At 37.2% G+C, this 20344-nt stretch overlaps 1 protein-coding gene across 1 annotated transcript; it reads right to left on the bottom strand.

The window, feature by feature from the left end:
• Positions 1–1967: 1967 nt before the first annotated feature.
• On the bottom strand, positions 1968–12388 carry LOC129269376 (glycerophosphodiester phosphodiesterase 1-like). Its single transcript, XM_054906862.2, has 6 exons — positions 11833–12388; positions 10352–10527; positions 8210–8321; positions 7589–7681; positions 4120–4334; positions 1968–3217 (listed from the first exon to the last, which is right to left on the bottom strand). The coding sequence occupies exons 1-6, from the start codon at positions 12139–12141 to the stop codon at positions 3094–3096; spliced, it is 1029 nt and encodes a 342-aa protein (XP_054762837.2). The 5' UTR covers positions 12142–12388; the 3' UTR covers positions 1968–3093.
• Between the last annotated feature and the right edge of the window lie 7956 nt (positions 12389–20344).

Genomic DNA, 20344 nt, shown 5'->3' with positions numbered 1-20344 from the left:
CATCAAACATATTGCCCACAAACCAGTGGCGACCGCACAGAAGCGTTGTTAGCGTACCAGAACGCTAATATTAGGGCCAGTCACACCTTTCACGGGCGACCACCCCTAGACGCATTGTTTTCACTAACAGAGCACTAAAAGTAGGCCTACCGGTATCGATAAACTCACAGAAGATTAGTCGAATTCCTAATAACCTAACAATAAAAGGCTTAGCAGAAGCTAACAGTGACGCTAATGTTAATACAAATCACTAACAGTGCCAAGGGCACCAATAGTGATGATGTTAGTGAATAATTTCTCTCTTTAAAACTTGTCTCCCTTTCTTAGTTATACCAAGTAATTTATAATATACCTCGACCGAATTAAAGGGGTATTCTGGGCCCAACAATATATGAATAAATTGAGTAAAATTAGATGAGCAAATTGCTGAAAATTCATCAAAATCTGATAAAAAATAACAAAATTTTTTAATATTAAAAAATTAAACACTATTTTGATACTGATATTACTGAGCAGCATGTGGCCATGAATATGCAATAAATGGAACGATAATACCATATCCTCTAGCTCTTACCCCTTTTTCTGATTTCATTGAAAATTTGAAATGAACTCGTGTTTGTCTCAAATGTATGTATGTCGCCAGATTAACAAAATGATGATCTTTGAAGCAATATTCTGTGTGGACGAAATTTAAATAAACCTAATTTTGTATGATACAACAGACCCTCATTGCATATTCCTGAAGACGTGAATATAAATTTCACCGAAATAGGGCCTAATGCAAAATTTTAAGAAACCATATTTTTTTCAACTCATTTCCATTTTTACAGTATCAATTTGTCAGTGTTTTGTTTGTCTCACTTTACTGTTCGAACCGTATTATTTTCTTCAGCCTGGAGTACCCCTTTAGGAATAGGTATATAGCGGGGGATGTTGATTAGTGCAAATATATATGATCCTTTTCAAAGATTTTTTCTTCCAAGATATATTATTTATTTAGGTGTTTAAAGACATTTTTATGAATAGACCTTACATTAGAAAGAAGAAAAATAGCTGATGAAATTTATCGCATGATAACCATCGTTGGCAAATACTCTATCATGAGCATGATGAGTGAAGTCTGTGAAGAGCATTTTCAAACAAAAGAAACTGATGAAAAGTGGAATTGCATTTTTTTTTACAGAATCTCCATCGTAATATCATGATAGGCAATTTTTTTTTCTTTTTTAAGCTTATTCGATATTTTAAAAATCAAATTAGTAAATATATATTTACTACCTGCTGCCATTTCATGTTTAAAATGTAATAATAATGTCAAGCGTTGATCTCAGATGTAAATAATGCATTATAGCCATCGCGGCGAGATTACCGGTTGTAACAGAGGCCCTTTGTTAGCGCAGTGTTAGTGAAATGTTACGCTAACAGCGTTTCTGTGCGGTCGATACAGGGCAATATGGTTCTTAATAAGGGCAATATATTTCATGTTCCCCGGAAGAGGAGCTAGTCAATATCATAAATTTTAGTATTACCTAAAGCTGTATAATGTGTAATTAAGGCTATTATTTGTAACAATTTATATGCCTGTTTGCTTATCACTGCTACTGATTTCAGGTTATTCATGAAATTGATGAATTCTTCCTGAGTAATTACCGCGCAGTGGCGCACCATGCATGGCGCACACATAATCTTAGCGCATTAAAATTTTGCACTTGGGTTTGATCAGCTGGACATGCATCAGCCACACCGCATATTATCTACATTTTGGTGCCTTACAAACTGGTTTCAACCAGATTTTGCGAATACTGACATAAGTGATCAAAATCTGCTCCTGCTGTGCAAGTGCACTGGCAGAAATATAGCAAATCTTGCCCTCTCTTTTTGTACAGTATTCCAATGGACGAAACCCAGAAGAGAGCAACATGGCAAATGTTTATTGCTTTGGTCTCAGATTGAAAAAGAAACGTGCATATATAGCTGCTAAAACACCTTGTATAGGTAATTTATAAACAATACTAACAAGCCTGGCGATTGATATTTCAGACACATACAAATAAAACACAGTCTAATAGGTGAATATTTCAATGGCAAAAAGAAGTTGCTGAAAACTGCTTATCTAATAAAAGAGAGCCAATGGAGTAAATTAGAAAGTCAAAAAGGGGCCTAAGCTTTCGATCCTAGCAGAATCTTCGTCGGAGGCAAAATGACAAACATATAAAGTGGAACAACCATAATATAGACCATAATATAGACCACAATATTTCATGAAAATTTTCAGGACTAACAAGTTAATTGTCATCATGGCTGTGTTCAGCAATTTTTTTTCTAAAGGGGGGGGGGGCAAGAAACTAAGATTTTTTGTCATGGGGCACTTGCATTTTCTGTAAATGAAAGATTTGTACACAATTTTGGTGCATTGTGTGAAATTTTCAGTAAAAAAGGTAAAATTTCTTGGGAGGAGGTGGTCAACTGCCCCCACATCATTTTACTGATCGTGCCACACCAGTTGAGCTAATTGATGCGTTGGAAATTACGCTATATTCTGTTCCTATGAATATCCCATGAAAATCCGAGGCATCGGATACCATTTAGGTTAATTAGCCCTTATTGTTAGTGGGGGGAGTCCATGTTTGTCATTATCCCACAGTCACTGGGGTAATAGACACCTCTGGTTCCCTTCCATTTAAAACAAAGTAAATTTTACAAATGACAAATGTTTATGAAATGCCTCACAGGACAAAGTGCTATTATTATTTTTTTTTTGCACTACAATATACATGTACGAGTCAGAATTCTTTGGGGCATATACATGTATGTCCTGTTATACTCAGTAATTACACTCAGAATAACATTTTTGTGCAATAACTAGCATACATGTACAGTATTCTCTATATCAAACTCATTTAAATACCTTTTCCAAAAATATTGAAAAATAAAATTTGGTATTCATTCGCATGCATAATATCTCATTGCATAGGGACTGTTAGAACCAAAAGCCACAGATTTGTCTTTCAACAATTAGTGTTAACAAGCAATGTTAATAAGGCACGTGTCTTAATAAACTGTAGATATTCTGAAAAGAATGTAAATGACTGCCTACTTGACACAGTCTGTTATGTACTGGCAACCGAGTGAAGCAAGGTATTCTTTGTCTGTCTTCTTATTGACAGTCCATGGAATCACTGTGAGACCTCGCGCTGACCAGTAGCGGATGGTATTCCTGTATAGGGAAGAGAACATAGTAAGAGGATAGAAAGAGTGATTCACAGTATTTGAATGTGTCATACATGTACATCTGTTCAATAATCTTTCAGAAGGCAGACTCCTAAAACAGATTTGGCATCAGGGAGAAAATGTATACTTGGTAGCCCTAGCAGAAAAAAGCTCAGGTAAACAGATTAAGATACCAAAAGTTGCCAGGATTAAAGTTTTAGAGCAATTAAAGGGGATTCTACGATAGATGAAATCATACTCAAGTACAGAATGAATAAATGTATTTAGAGGAAAAAAAAGTTTGGTAGGGGTACATGTATGTGAAGAGGAGTCATGACATTGATTTGATCAGATGGAACTTGAACACAAGAGAAAGATGGAGAGGGGAAAAAGGGAAGACCAAGGAAAAGTTGGATGGATTGCCTGAAAAGTGATGGAAAGGAAGATTTGGAATTGGTAAAAGATTAAAGCACATGAAGAAGAAATGCAAGAAAACCCAACCCCCACTGAGAATAATGGGATGAGGATGATCATGCTGAAATATGTAATAAAATGATGATAATGATGATGATAACAATATTGATGATGCTGATTATGAGAAGGGGGAGGAGGAAGATAATGATGATGATGCTGGCAGCATTAATGATGATGATGAATGATGATGTTAATGATGATGATACTGATGATGATGATAATGATGAGGATGATGAGGACGATGATGGTCGTGTTAATGATGATGATGATGATGATGATGATAATGATGAGGATGATGAATGATGATGATGATGAGGACGATGATGGTGGTGTTAATGATGAAGATGATGAATGATGATGATAATGATGAATGATGATGTTGCTGCTGATGATTATAAAGAATATCATATGATTATGGTAATCAAGTACACTTACTGTGAAATCATGTCCTTGTTTAGTAGCATGGCAGAGTTTCCACACAGTATCCACAACCAGTTATACAAACTCCACACCAAAACCCTATCAAGGATTGCAAAGGGCAATAACTTCCACCAGGTAGGTGGACCAGGCAATCTCTTCATCGCTTGGCTTGATATGAAGTAAGGCTCGCTGGTCAATGATGTCAGTATATCACTGTCTAGCTGTCTCACCTTCAAATGAAAATCATTTTAAAAATGTCAATCCAGTGGATTGCAAGGGGAGTATGATTTTTTTTATGCAGACACTACATAGGCGAAGGACAAAGCCTTTGCTGCTGAAAGCAAATGAAAGCCTTTGGGATTTGCATGTTCACTTTAACAGACATAACAAATATTTTGGAAGACAATTCTTGCAGGATCATTGTATCTGGACTCGGTAAAGCCGATGCATTAGACTTCAAATTTTGGAAAATGGATATCAATAACATGAAAGCATCCATCTCTTCTTTATAGTACTGCCACATTGGAATAAGTCAATCCTGGTGCATGCCATACATTTCCATATTTGATTTCTTAATGAACATCAGGCTTTGATACCATCTTCTGGTGATTCAGAGTATGGCAATAGTTTCTGGATCCCCACAATGTTTTGCAAGCATACCAATATATGTGTGATCAGATCCAAACCCTGCATAACTAAATAGCAAGATACATGTATGTCTATCAAAAGCATTATTCTGCAGACCTACAGGTACCCCTGCATCACCTTTGACAAGATAAACATTAATATCACATGTAATACCAACCTGACCCCGGCACAAGCTTTGGCAAGTCATATCATTCTTATATATCTTATATCGAGGTTTTTTACCTGACTGCTAAATAAGCACGAATGCCTGTGAACAAGCAACCAGGGGACCAACGGCTTAAGGTCCTCTCCGAGGGACCTGGTAATGAGGATAAATGCCTTACCAAAGGGCACTAGCGCATCACTTGGGAATCGAACCCGGGTCACCGGAATCCGAAACCCCCGCTCTACCGACTGAGCTATCGCTCACATAACACATTATACTCATCAGACTGACATATACCCCAGCACCAGCGCTGAGGTTATATCAGCTATGACTACCGGTAGACTACGACTCATGAGACTTACCCCTGTACCAGCCAGTGCACAGGTCATCACAGCTGGCCTGTGATGCATGGAGGCTATGGCCCGTATTCTGAAGTCGAGTTTAACTTAAACTCAGGTTTAAAGTTGTGGTTTAAGTATGGACAGCCAATTGTTACATAATCACTATAAGTAGAGATATCATACTTCAGCTCATTCTGCTCTCAAATCATTCATAATTGTGTAGGAAGTATAAATAGATGATTGTCTTCACCATCGATGAATCAGGAAAGAGCACAGTAAATGTAGGAAACATACAACTTAATAAAAATTTTGATACTTTTGGCTTCCCATACTTAAACCACAACTTTAAACCTGAGTTTAAGTTAAAGAGAAATTCCAGTAGTTGCAGTAAACACTGATTTCATGAGAAAGTCTGTAAAACCAGGCTTAATTGTCAGTATATCATCGAGGATCTAGATCTGGTACAGTTACATAAACTGAACTTTGTGAAATCTTGAAATCTACGCTGAAAAATGTTCAGACTGAACTTCCCCAACACAGATAAGCGCACGTGGGACAGTGTATAATTATTGCTTTGAGCGTCGGGCCCGACGCTCTACCCGAATCCTGTGCTTATTTGCTGATTTCTCAGCAATTACACAATTTCTTCCAGAATCCTTTGGCACATGCGTTTTATTTATACAAACAGATACTTTGGTGGTCATTTCATTGGATTCTGTACGAACTCATTTTGATATCGTTACCAAAACTAGCATTTACCGACTTCAGAATACGGGCCTATGCCTTTAAAGGTCAAGTCCACCCCCAAAATATGTTGATTTTAATCAATAAAGAAAATCTAACAAGCAAAACGCTGATAATTTCGTTAAGATTGGATGTAAAATAAGAAAGTTATGACATTTTAAAGTTTTGTTTATTTTTCTCAAAACAGTTATAGGCACAACTCGGTGATATGCAAATGAGCGAGTCGATGATGTCTATCACTCACTATTTCATTTGTTTTTTTATTGTTTGAATTATACAATATTTCAATTTTTACAGAATTGACAGTAATGTAAAACTTGACTGTTAAACAGTGTTATTAATGCCACTTGTTCAGGGAGGAATAAAACTCAATTTCACATGACAAGGGGAGAAAATTTTTCATATTTCATATACTAAAATACAAAAGAAATAGTGAGTGATGTCATCAGTCCCATCATTTGCATACCGGCCAGGATGTGAAGATAACTGTTTTGTGAAATTAAACAAAACTTTAAAATGTCATAACTTTCTTATTTTACATCAAATTTTCACTGTTTGACTTGTTGGATTTTTCTTTTTTTTATTCAAATCAACTTTTTGTTGGGATGGACTTGTCCTTTAATACAGAAGAATTATCAGTGGTATTAAAGACATGAGCCTTTTATCATGGATATTTCAATATAAGAACAGCCCCTTAAATCTTCACAGCTCAGATGATTCCTGTCTTACTTTAACCCTTATTCAACTGGGGGTCAATTTCAACAAATTTTGTCACTATGCTGTCGCACAATTTTTTTTTACTGCGCTGCTTGCTGACTTTTTACTTTCGAGACCAAATTTGCGATGCCCGGGTACGCGGTTCCGAAATTACTCAACATTTTGCAAGTGCATGTCAGACCCAAAATTACTCAAAAAATGATTCTGTGTACAAAGTCAATGCCAATAGTGTTTTTCAACCAAAAATCATGAATGTATGATTTTTTCTACTTTTGTTGGTTTAAATGGATTTACTATATGCTATTTATGATTGCAAACAGGCTCATCAGGAAAAACAAATGTTCGAAAAAACTGGGAATAAAAAAAAATGAAATACATAAGAACTAATTAAATTTTGGCAATTTTTTAGATACCGGTATTCGTTAGTCAACAAAAATAAGCATTCTACTAGCTATTTAAAGAGAGTTAAAGGTAAAAACATACACAAAAAACAACTATAGGGCAATTTCATATGCTTATTTGCATAATACAAAAATATAAACAACAATTAATTTTTTGAAAATTTTACTATAGTCTTGCAGTTTACAATGTACATCCTGCTCTACACGTGTGCAAATTTTCGCAGCAATTGTGCAATCAGCGGCCAAGATCTGAAGGGGGGGTGAAATTGACCCCCCCTGTATCTGAAATAGCCCAGTTAAATTAAGGTTAAAGTGTGATGTTGTGTTAACTGTTACCATAGTAACAGTGCTTCTCAGTCAATCAAATTCAAGGAAAGTTGATCTTGACAACTTGTTGGAAACAAACGTTGATGAAAGCAACACATTGTCTAAATCTATTTTGTGATTGGAAATCAGGATCCATGAAATAAAATGGTTCAATAACTTACCCTGTATACAGTAGTCGGGAAGAATGAGCAGATCATACTGGTATTATATAGATCAGGGTACTTCTGATAGAGTTTTATGAGCTCATCAACCATCTAATAAACAAAACAAAACAATAGCTTTATGAAGAACAAAAATGCACACTACAAAAATGAGTATACCTAATAAAAAGAAATTACTTGTGAAGCACGGTGGAACTCTGTTCCATGAATTATTATGCAAAATAAATACAGCACATTGAAATACAGCGAATTAAGTTTAAGTCTATTGATATAATGAGTCTTGAATTGCCCAATAACAATTAAAAATGATTGATTGTAATGTTCTTTAAATGCAAAATATGACATGATTTGCTCTTAAACTTTTTCAGAGATAAGTACTGTAAAAATAATTTCACAAAAAAGTAAAATAACGGAAAATGCTAGCATCTTATCCCACTACACAGCCCACCGTTTCTTCTATCTTGTTACTTTCAATAAATCTGAAAAATTACCATTATAATATTAACATTAATTTAAGCCATTTCAATTGAAACAAAAATGGTAGCTATCTATCAATTTCAATCCTGATAATCTTGCAAACATATATATACAATGCACGTTATGATCAATTGAGGTGCCTACCTGCTTTGAATAGGCCTTGACATCAAAGAAGATTCGAAGTTTGAGATTCAGACATTCCTGAACTGCGTCATCAAGAGTAGGAACGGCTTCATAAGATACCTTGGATCGAGAACTGTGATGGCAGAAAATATAATAATATTTGATAGCAGTTATTCCATTCATCATAAAAAACAAAACAAGGTACATACAAAGTTAACATACAGTACATTACATGGGAAAATTGTAAATAATGCAATGATAAAATCTGGGAAACAGTTGAATTAAAAAAAAGAGTGTACATAATTCATAAATGAATGAGGCAACTGGAAATGGAAAGCCTTTATTAGCGCTGCCACCTTTACAAAAATCTGGAAACTGATATATAAGTTATTGTAAAATACATGATGTAATAAATACTGAATATATCATCATATTATAAATCCTTAGGGGAAGGCATGGTGCCTGCTGCATTCTAATGCTATCAAACACAAATCATTAAATATCATTGTGAAGATTCAATTTTTAGCTAATCTAAGCCATTGGCTAATCTTAGTCCCTTGGACAGGATGTTACATGAGAGCCCTGGAGAATATTCTTATGTGCAGCTCTAAAATTATGGAACACTCGCCCCTCTTTAAAGCAATACACCACACACTCATCTTCTCAGTAATGAGGGTACATGTATGTCCATATTATCCAATTATAGTAGAGCATATCAATATGGTCACTCACATGCTCTTTCATTATTATTAATATTATTACTCCCTTTATCAATTCTTTGATTTAACATCTTATCCAAGGGACTTAACTGATACTTTTTAAAGTATGTATGTAACACAACCTGCACCTTTTGAAGGAAAATGGGAAGGATCTATGGATTAAATATGACAAATCAAACTTTCCTAAACTTGGATTAGTACTAAAGAAAAGTGTATAAAATGAACAAAAATGTGCTTATTTTGTACAGTATCTGAATATGTACTACCAAAAAAATTTGCAGAGCTTTGCCAACCCATGTTTGAATGAGTCTATAAGCTATCAATAGAACTAACAATATCTTTTGAATTTCTACCTTCTAATATTATTTGACATCGTTCAAAATTCTTAGTTTATCAATCAGAAGTGCTAGTCTTTTTAAGTGTATGACCTTGGCATGCACAGCAAATCAACACATTTAGCTGCAAAAGTAATATTGAAGTAAGGGTTTAAAAGGCATATTGCAACAGGATACTGAACCATACTATCATACCAGCAGATATTCAACAACTTCATAAATTGTTTTCCGTATGGTTTTTCAACTGTCATCTGTTTTCCTCATCAGTTGTCACCTATTACAAAATGGTGCTTTGTTGAATGGTGATTGAGAAAGGACATGGCTACTCAATTGCATGATAGAATTGGGTATATTTTATTCCAAATGGGTTAAGATTCAACTCCATGGATCAAAGTAGAAAAGTAAAATGATTTTATGGCTTCCCAATGGACTTAATTTTGAACTTTTAAATTTCTTTACTCCCCTCAATTTTCATTTTTGTACATTGAGCCATGAAGAGTCATATAGAGAAAATAAATGTGATGGTTTCTTACTTTCATTTCCAAACAACTGTGCATATATTATGTTTAAATAATTACAAGCATCAAAGCTGCTAATATAATTTGATCATACGCTAGGATAATTTAAAAAAGAACATTTGTCATTATCATCCCTTTTGAATTAATTCAACACACAGAGTCAAAACTGGAAGGAGAATCCAAAATTACATAAAAATATCTCAACAAGAAAATTATAAATGACAGAAAATTCAAAACATGCAATCAGATAGATTGCTGGAAATGAAGTTTATTCATCAAAATAATTTGAGCATCAAGATATTTAGTAAAATGTGTAATCTGATAAAAAAAATTGTGAAAGATTAATTAGGAAATACTCCTAATAATTGCACCAAGAATTGGTGCATGACGAATGATTTTGGAATTACCAAATTGATCGGGAATTTCTTTTTACTTTTGATGTATTTCACAACATGAGTTGCACTGCACACTGAAATGTGTTGAATGTGAGATCATCTGAAGAGGAAGCCTTTGCAGTGGGCCATTTTATAAATGTTCTTTCATATGACATGAGAGGGACTTAGATCTCCTTTAAACTAAAGGCACACTTACCTGGAAGAGAATTTTGCTGCTGCATTGAGCTGCCTTACTTCACTCCACATCATCTCACCAACGAAGCCAGAGCCATCGGTCGTTCTATCAATTGTAGCATCATGCATCAAGATGGCTACTCTATCTTTGGTGATCTCAACATCCACTTCAACTCCACTAGCACCATTCTTTTTTGCCTGATTTAAGATTTAAAAAAAAAAAAAAAAAAAACATGGCTGAACTTATGCAAAAATAGCTGTTTTTTTTATTAAAAAATCAATGAATGATATGATTAACATATATGTAATTTCGAAAAATGTCAGCACAGCTACAGCTGAGCGTACGAACATGCCAGCCAATCCGCTGACACGTCCGTACACTCAGCTGTTAGCTAACAGCAATCACAGAAGAACCTGGCTGATCCTGATCCGTTTGTCATCAAATTCGCTACTTTCCAGCATATTTTTCTGAAGGGCGGTAAGCTGATAATAGTACAAATTTATCTTCAGCCTAAGGCACTATCAATTTCTTCCTCCCCCCCTTCAAAAAGCACATTTAGGAGTAATCGAGGAGGGTGTGCCAGCACACCTTTTCTCCATAGACAGTGTACTTAAGGCGTCTCAGTGGAGCTCCACCATTACGAGCGCAATTCAATGGCCATCATCCGTCTGTGCTGTGACTGTGTAGCCTGTACTAGGACAAAAAAAAATCAGAAAATATTGAAAAACTGCTCCGAAACTGCGGATTTATCAGTCTTATGTTAGGTCAGGTCTCAGGTCAGGATAGGCTACCCCTTTTCAATTAACCAGGCTTAAAGGTCAAGTCCACCCTAGAAAAATGTTGATTTGAATAAATAGAGAAAAATCGAACAATCATTATGCTGAAAATTTCATCAAAATCGGATGTAAAATATATAACATTTTAAAGTTTCGCTTATTTTTCACAAAACAGTGATATGCACAACTCAGTGACATGCAAATGAGACAGTCGATGTTCATCACTCACTTTTTCTTTTGTTTTTTTATTGTTTGAATTATACAATATTTCATTGTTGAATATCATTGTTGAATATTACAATATTTTTACAGATTTGAAAATAAGGACCAACTTGATTGAACCATATTATTAAACAATGCTTGCACTGTTGCACATGTTCAGGGAGGAATTAATCGTTGTTTCACACGACAACGGAGAAAATTGGAATATTCCATATAAAATACATAAGAAATAGTGAATGTCTCATTTGCATACCGACAAGGATGTGAATATAACTGTTTTGTGAAATCAAGCGAAACTTTAAAATTTCATAACTTTCTTATTTTTAGACATTTTACATCCAATTTTGATGAAATTTTCAGTGTTGTTATGCTTGTTGGATTTTCTGTTTTTAATCGAATCAACTTTTTGGGGGGTTGGACTTGTCCATGTCCTTTAACTATTTCAGAGATAAAATTCTTCACAGTCAAAGAAACTAAATTTCTGTAATTCTATTGTTAAATCACCTCTTGAATAGCAAGGATGGTGTTTTCTGGTGCATCAGCTGCTCCTCCTCTGTGCGCGATCACAGAATTATTACTGGACAAAAACCGTTCCAGATGCGAATCAGCAAGTCGTGTCTTCTTGAAATACAGCAGGGACCCCACTCCACTTATCACACATACGATTGATAGTATGACGATCGCATCCACAGATAGAAACCAACAAAATGTGCAGTATAATATAACAAAGACAGAGCCAACGAAACAAATGCTCTGACAGAAGAAGTCCAGCACAACTTCAGCTCCCGCGAGCCCGACACTTTCGGGGACCATGCCGATTACCTCACTGTTCGATTGCGACGTTATCGGGTCAACTGTAAATCTAGCAATTCCCTTGTTTTGGGACTAAATACACTGTTATGATACCAGTATATGTCTTACTGCATGTGTTCGCTGCTGATTTGGGAAACTCCATGCACTTTCGAGAGCAGAATTAACAGGAAAATGTAATTTCACCCTGAAGTTTTTAAGCTGGAAGAGACGACCCGTCTGCTGCTGCGCTTTCGGCCTTTCGTTCGACAGACCGGTACCGGCAGCTTAGGGAGCATGCGCGTCGGTGACCCGACAATTGCTCCGCCGACATCTGATCCGCCGACAATTGCTACGCAAAATACGACAACTGCTCCGCCGACAATTGCTCCGGACAGTTGCTCCGCCGACAGTTGCTCCGTCGACACTTGCTCCGCCGATATTTGCTCCGTCGACACTTGCTCCGCCGATATTTGCTCCACCGATATTTGCTCCGCCGATATTTGCTCCGTCGACACTTGCTCCGCCGAAAATTGCTCCAACGACAATTGCTCCGCCGATAATTGCTCCGCCGACATCTGCTCCGATTATACGACAATTGCTCCGCGACAATTGCTCCGCCGATATTTGCTCCACCGACATCTGCACCGATTATACGACAATTGCTCCGCCGATAATTGCTCCGCCGACATCTGCTCCGCCAAAAATTGCTCCGCCGATATCTGCTCCGCCGACATCTGCTCCGTCAATATTTGCTCCGCCGACAACTGCTCCGCCGACAATGGCTCCGCCCTAAATTGCTCCGATAATGCGACAATTATTTTGTACTTTCATGCGCATAACGTAGCACAGGCTGAAGGCGTCAATTTACAAATTTGTATATTATAATATATTGCAAAGTAAAATTAAACTATGCTTGCATGATATATTACATGACATACACAGGGGCAGTGGAACGATTTCAAAGTGGGGAACTGACCATGCTAAAAATCACAATCATATGGTAATTTTTACGTTTTTGTACACGGTTTTGGAAAAAGGTGATACATGCATAACATATAGAGAAATAGAAAAAAAGGGGTAAGCACAAAGGAGGGATAGATATTCTTAATTCTTATTCATGGTGAGGGGGGGGGGGGGCAGCGGCGTAAAAGGGGTCGGTGGCCAGGGGGGGGCAAGAGCCAAAAATTTCCCGGTCATATCATGGTATGAACAGGCGTAATGGTGTCATGAGGCGACGATTTTGAGAGGACCAGATATTGCGTATCGGGTAGAATTTATCTTTAAAAAAAAAGTTGCGAGCGAGCAAATATTTTGACATTTTTAATACAAAAAAACAATTTTTTGATGGATTGACATGATATCCAGAGAATCATATTTCACTCTTCTCTATTTCCATTCTTTTTTTCTGGTCTGTACGCCACTGTGAACAGGATTCTCAGCGGCAGTAGCGTGAAGAGTAAAAAAAAAAAACGAGGGGCATGGTATGGCGCATGTGCTAAAAAGTTGCTTAATATAAGTCCCGAGGGAGCGAAGCGAGCGAGAAAAAAAATCACCTTTTCATGAGAATCTAACTTTGGGATATTTTTTGACATTATATTCAGTAAATAAAGTCATATCCTACACTTTTTCTTTGCTTTTCTTTCCTCCATTTTTTTTTGTCTTGGTTGTAGAACTTTTGGGGGCCATGGCCTAACCCTTCCATACTCATATACGGCAGTGCTATTTCGTTGGGGTCCGGAGCGGAGCCCCCGGAACTTGATACCAAGCCATTTAAACCTCGCACATTGCCGCTATTTTTAATCAAATCACGGGTATATACAGAATATAGCTTTTACACAACACATAATACACATTTATTCAACCCATTTGTGTAATGAACCAAACATTTTAGGGGGCAAAACATAGCAATGTGGGAAAATTTGTAAAAAGTCGCCAGCGAGCAAAACGAGCTGGAAAAAAATTGCCTATTGAAATTAAATCCTGATTATGTGATAGGTTTTTACATTATATTCAACAAACAACACATTTCATATAATTTGTTTCCATTTAGTTCATTATACGTTTTCTCCTATAATTTATTTTATTTCCTCTTTGGTGTGGAACCAAGACCCCCCGCGCGCCTGTACGCCAGTGATTGAACGTAAAGCTTAATGTAGGAAGGGTCCCTACAGGGGGGGGCGTTATAGAACCATTTGAAGGTTATAGATGAAGAGCCCCTACTGCGTGGGGTCTGGGGCAAAGCCCCGGTAGCTTATTTGCATAAAATTTAGCAAGTTTAGGCCCTATAGCACAATGTTGTATGCAGTCCATCTTTCTTCCCGCTCTTTATTTTCAATCCTCGGCAGCCCGGTCGTGTTAAGTTGTTTTTTTCTGGTCCCTTTTCTTTGTTTTCCAATTCAGCTTTTGACTAATTCCATTTTACCTTAATTTCTCGCTATTGTTTGCCATTTTGTCATCTTTTAATTTATTTCCCATCATGCTATTGCATTACTTAGGCCTATTTCGGAATGATTTGATCTTTCTCAAATGTTCTTCTTTTGTTCCTTTTTCCGCTTTCCTTCCTTTTCCATTAAAAAAAAATCTTCGTCTTCTTTTCCCTTTCCCTTTCCTTTTCCTCCTCTCCTTTTCCCCTTTCCTTTCCCTTTCCCTTTCTTTCTCCCTCCCTTTTCTATTTTCCCGGTGAAATCCGCCAGGGGGCAGCCTGCCCCCCGCCTGTTACGCCACTGACAGGGCCGTAGCCAGAAGCATTTTGTTGGGGGGGGTGTTCCAGCTAATTTTGCCAACTAAATTTGGCGTGACAGCGCCAACGTGAGCACAGGGGGAGTCTGATGAGGGATGTGCCCCCCCCCTACAATAATCACATGCTAAAAGATTTTGAATTTTTAGAATTGAATTAGTGGCATTTGGTGGATACTTTAAGGTAAATTATACAAAGATATACAAAGATATTTGCACTTTAAAAATAAACATTTTGGATCAAAATAGAAAGGCTAGTGTGCCGTAGTTGCTAAATTGCTGTACATGTATAATGATATATGGCAGTGTATCCTATTGCCGGACACCTTTATTTCAGTGCTTTAAAAATGACAACTAGAGGAAATACAATCAAGAAAAAAATCACACTTGCTATTCCAAATATTATGAAAATTATGAATATGATAAAATTATTTTATATTTACCAACCATTTTCTTTGCATCGCAGTTGCCGCATACCCCTCCACGAAAAACAATTATTTTCGTGCGCGACAAATTACATCATGATTCCGGACGCGCGCCAGACGGGTAAAGATATCCTTGATTATAATGATGAAAGAGCAAATTTGTGTGATTTTTTCTTCTTATATCATATCATGAGTAAATTCTAAGTATTATTTGCTTTTTTATATCGAATCTGAGCAGATGTTGGTAATAAATTCGTGTTTGATAACTTATTTTATTTTGTCTTGTTAGCTGCATGTTCCATGGCACTTTCCAATAATAATAATATGCTCGCGTTCGTATCGTGACGCTCATCAAGTTCTATCGATGCGCTGCCGATCGACGGCTCTACTCACGGTAAACCTCGCGCACGGTTACCTTGAGAAGTAGCCATCGACGATCACCCACAATACACCACACCTCATCATTCGATCGAAGGAGTGGACGAGATTGAAATTCGGCAAATCAGGCCCATATTTCCGTTAGAAAATACATCAATTGTTAATACAAAACTATGTTATATGATATTTTAAGCATTTTCTGTCATTTTTAGAGATAATTAGGTAAAAGTTGGATTTTTCGCCTTGTTTTTGCAATCTTGTTCTATGTATTGCTCTGTGAAATTGAATTGCGGAAGTCTTACGGTACGAATTTGATTTAGAACGCAGTAATATGCGCGTCCGGAATCATAATAGTGTCCGGTAATACAATACGTGACTATACCCTAATATATGCATTAATAATATCAAAATAAAAGATTTGTTAATTTTTAATTGACCTTCTGTGCAAGATGTCTCAACTAAAATTTCAAGAGTGCTACTTCTAACAGTGGCGTACCGTGGGTCACGGCATGGGGGGGGCACCAGCAAAAATTAAGAGTCATTAAGTGGGCGCGCGAAGCGCGCTCAATTGCCAGGTATACTGACCTGATAGGGACATTTTAAGGACTGTGCCATTAAAAGGATATGTATCTTAGTGATCAAATAATGCGAGCGCGAAGCGCGAGCTGAAAATGTTTGATATTCAGTCCTAAAAAGGGACATAATAAGCAAAGTTTTGTAATCATGATACGTACCTGTCTTACAAAACAAGCAATGCGAGCGCGAAGCGCGAGCTGAAATTTTTTGTATCACTTAACCCTAAAAAGGGACATTTTCAGGACTATCTTTTGGAATTTATGAAGTGCGTACGTATCTCATCATAGTCATCTAATGCGAGCGCCAAGCGTTTGCTGATTTTGTTAGAATTACACTGGCACATGAAGCACTTTTTGTGGTCATTGTAATCATGAACATGATACGTATTTCACTAATGAAATATTGCGGGCGAGAAGCGCGAGCTGACAATTTTTAAAATTCAGATCTGAAGAGGGGCATTCTATGGCTTGTTTGTAGGAATTTACTATTTCACTAATTAAGTGATGCGAGCGCGAAGCGCGAGCTGAAAATTTGTTATAATTAGATCAGAAAAAGGGACATTTTAAGGACTGTCTTTAGGAATTCGTGCACTGCAAAAACGCCGGTGTTGATTTAACACCAGCCCGGTATCTATATCGGTCCACGCCAATGCGAACGTAAGCACAGACTAGAAATGTTTTATTAAGGCCTTAAAAGGGGGCAATCACTTTAAGTATATAGTCATGAAAAAAGCATATGTCACTACATGAAACAATGATAACTTGAAGTGCAAGGAGATAGTTTGGTGCATAATCTTTATGGGCTTAAAATACAACAGGACTATATATCTCATTAGTCAGACAATGCGAGCACCAGGAATGATGCAACCCCAACCTGCCCCCATCCCCACCCTAAGCACCTTCTGACACCATAAATTAAAAAAAAAGTTTAGTAAAAATAACTTAGAACATTTTTGTGTTTTTTGCCAACTGCAAACTTGTAAACAAGTCTACAAGTTGTAGACTTGTCTTCATGAATTTGCCAACTGCAAAGTTACCATTTTTTTTTAAGTCATGTGTTCTGTTCTTTTCAGATCTGAAACGGGGCAGTACTTGTACATCACTTTGCTGACTGGTAGAGCGTATAGTGTTCTGCCACTTTAATAGGCCCACTTTATAATTTGCCAACTATACTTTGGCTTTGATTAATCAACTTAAACCTTGGAAATTCATCCCACCCAATATTTATGTAGCTAGTCTTGCCTCTAATTTTACAAAACTAATGTGTTTGTTAAATCGTCAATAATTGTGGAGTATAATTTGCAAACTAACAAGCTTGTTCATATTGGGGGAGGACCGGGGGCTTACTTTGTGTGTTATTATAGCTCCATCTGTTTTGTACTTAGTATTTTGCTGACTAGTAGGGCTCTAAGCCTGGCTACATGGACTTGGATTTGCCAATTGGTTGTCTTTACTCTAAAAGTCGTAACCTTCTTCGAAGTTAGTACCCCTATTTTTCTTTCTTTCTTTCTTTCTTTCTTTCTTTCTTTCTTTCTTTCTTTCTTTCTTTCTTTCTTTCTTTCTTTCTTTCTTTCTTTCTTTCTTTCTTTCTTTCTTTCTTTCTCTCTTTCCCCCTCTCTCTCTCTTTCTTTCTTTCTTTTTCTCCCCTATCCTCCATTTTGCCAACTGGTACATGATTTTGCCGACTGCCACGAATGTTGGGGGGGTGTCACACCCCCCCATACCCCCCCCCCCCCCTCTATATAGCTACGGCCCTGGTACCACATCCACAGTCATGAAGAATGAAGATGATAATGATGTTGATAATGATGACGATAATAATATCAGTGGCCCACTGATATTATTATCGTCATCATTATCAACATCATTATCATCTTCATTCTTCATGACTGTGGATGTGGTAGTGTTTTTGTTGTTTTCTTTAAACATCATACATTACCTCTGCCGTTGCACATCTCGGGTTGCCATTGCCAAGGACCAAATGTTTGCCCTTACATCATCCGTTGCACCGAGTAAATGGTTTCCGATCAGCTGCGTGGTAGGGCCAGAGTTTATATCTTGCGCCGCCCTTTTCAGCCCCTGAGGGTTGCCATAAGCTGGTGGTCCATCTGTTGTTATTGCCCCACTACAATGGGAACTCCGCTGAAATTCGCACTGCTAGCGAATTTGTCCTGTTTGTCGGCTTCTTTTTTTTTACATAAAGAAACCCTTCATGTCCGAGTTTGACCCCCCCCCCCCCGATGTTTTCGATTATTTCCATGGTGTATGCACTGTACCAACGCCTTGTCTTCACGTAAGACGTACACGCTGTGTAATGAAAATGACCCCCCTCCCCGGCAACGCGGTCTAACACGCATGCCTACATCCCATCATACGTTCCTCGACGCTCCTAGAGAAAAAATCGCAGTGGGGCGCCCCAAGTTCCAGGGAATATCATGGGCGTCCACTGGCGAGATGGGGGCGGCTTGGGGGGCCATGTGCCCCCAAATTTTTCACGACCAAGAAAAAAAGAGAACAAGAAAGAAAATGAAATGGAAAGGGAGAAATGGTATATTATTTTCTGAATAGTATGTCAATTTCTTTAAAAAAAAAATAGATTTCTGTATTAAAAATGTCAAAAATTTTGCTCGCTCGCTTTGCTCGCTCGCATCCTTTTTAGAACTATTGTTCCATCAGCCATTTTTGGCGCATTATGCCACTGTGATCGTCATACCAGTAGGCCTATAAATGATCCCAGCTCGCAGATACGGAACATCATCATGTTTTTTTTTTAATATTCCGTTTTCATAACCTATGAAAAAAAGTTTCAGCTTAGCTCCCCCATAATTTAATTGGCGAGATACGTATCCTTTTGATTAATTTCTGGAACGGATATCAAAATATTTTGAAATATTTTTAAAAGATGAAATGAAGGAGAATGAAATATAATACAAATAATACTACTACTACTTATAACAATAATGATAATAGTAATTATGATGAAAATAGTAATAATAATAAAAATAATAATGACAATAACAATCATCTGGTTATCTATAATGCGCATAAGACATTGTATGTATCTAAGCGCTTACATATTTATCACCCCGGTCATCATTTTAATCAGCTATTCCCGCCCACAACGTATGCACATCCTCCACTCCCTGGGGGAGTGGGGAGTATCCCAGCATGTCGCCGGCGATGAGGCGCACACAATGCAGGACATGCAGGACAAGCTACAGTAACTTTCACATCTTACAATTTAGCACCAGGGTTGAGAATGGCAAAGTGTTGATTAACGACTTGCCAAAGGATGCTACACCAAGGTGCATGGATTCGAAAACACGACCGTTTAAGTACAAGCCAAGAGTAAGAACTGCTTCACCACACCATGACGGTTCCACTTTAAACTTTAGTCTTTAGTTAGGACTAACCCTTAAAAAAAAAAAAAAAATCCGCTTTTAGCGGCTGATCGGCGAAAATAAGGATGAAAATGTTTTTTCCACCCCCCCCCCCCCCCAACCCTAATGGCGAAAGCTTGGTCCACTCCTTGAATATGTCTCAAGTTCACGATCTCAAAATGTCCCTTTTCTGGTAAATAAACTCAAAAATATTAAATTAGCGCATCGCGCTCTCATTTCTTTTATGAGATATCCCCCCCCCCGAGATATATGTTTCATGTTTACAATTGAAAAAAAAAACGTATAAATGTCCCCTTTCCAGGTCAATAACAGCTCGCGCTTCGTGCTCGCATTATAAATTCAGTTAGATGCGTATTGGGTTTCATGAATTTGTAACTATATTATTACTGGTATATATATTATTGTCTTTTAGAAATAACATTATTTGTTTAGACGTAATGAGGGAGATACATATTCAGTTATTAAAATATATTTATATTGTCGCTATTGCACAGAATAGAACAAAAATACAACCGAAGTCTAGTTTTATAGTAATAATAATAATAATGATAATAAACAGTTCTTGTATAGCGCATATCACATTATGAATAATGTCTCTATGCGCTTCCAAAGGACTTGGATATTATTACCCCAGCTGTAGCTTGGCAACCGTAATTACTAAGATTACAGCGCACACGCATTTCAAGGAATCAATTCCTGCCAGGTACCC

The sequence above is a fragment of the Lytechinus pictus genome, chromosome 10 (assembly GCF_037042905.1).
Source record: "Lytechinus pictus isolate F3 Inbred chromosome 10, Lp3.0, whole genome shotgun sequence".
NCBI lineage: Eukaryota > Metazoa > Echinodermata > Echinoidea > Temnopleuroida > Toxopneustidae > Lytechinus > Lytechinus pictus.
The sequence above is the reverse complement of the archived record's forward strand: the minus strand, read 5'-3'. Positions and strand labels throughout refer to the sequence as shown.

Bases quoted from the DNA above. Each gene is read 5' to 3' on its own strand.
- LOC129269376 (XM_054906862.2), bottom strand. From the start codon at position 12,141: ATGGTCCCCGAAAGTGTCGGGCTCGCGGGAGCTGAAGTTGTGCTGGAC. The intron at 10,528-11,832 runs GTGATTTAACAA...ATCTTAAATCAG, and splicing joins CCATCCTTGCTATTCAAGAG to GCAAAAAAGAATGGTGCTAG. The intron at 3,218-4,119 runs GTAAGTGTACTT...TTCCCTATACAG, and splicing joins AACAAGGACATGATTTCACA to GAATACCATCCGCTACTGGT.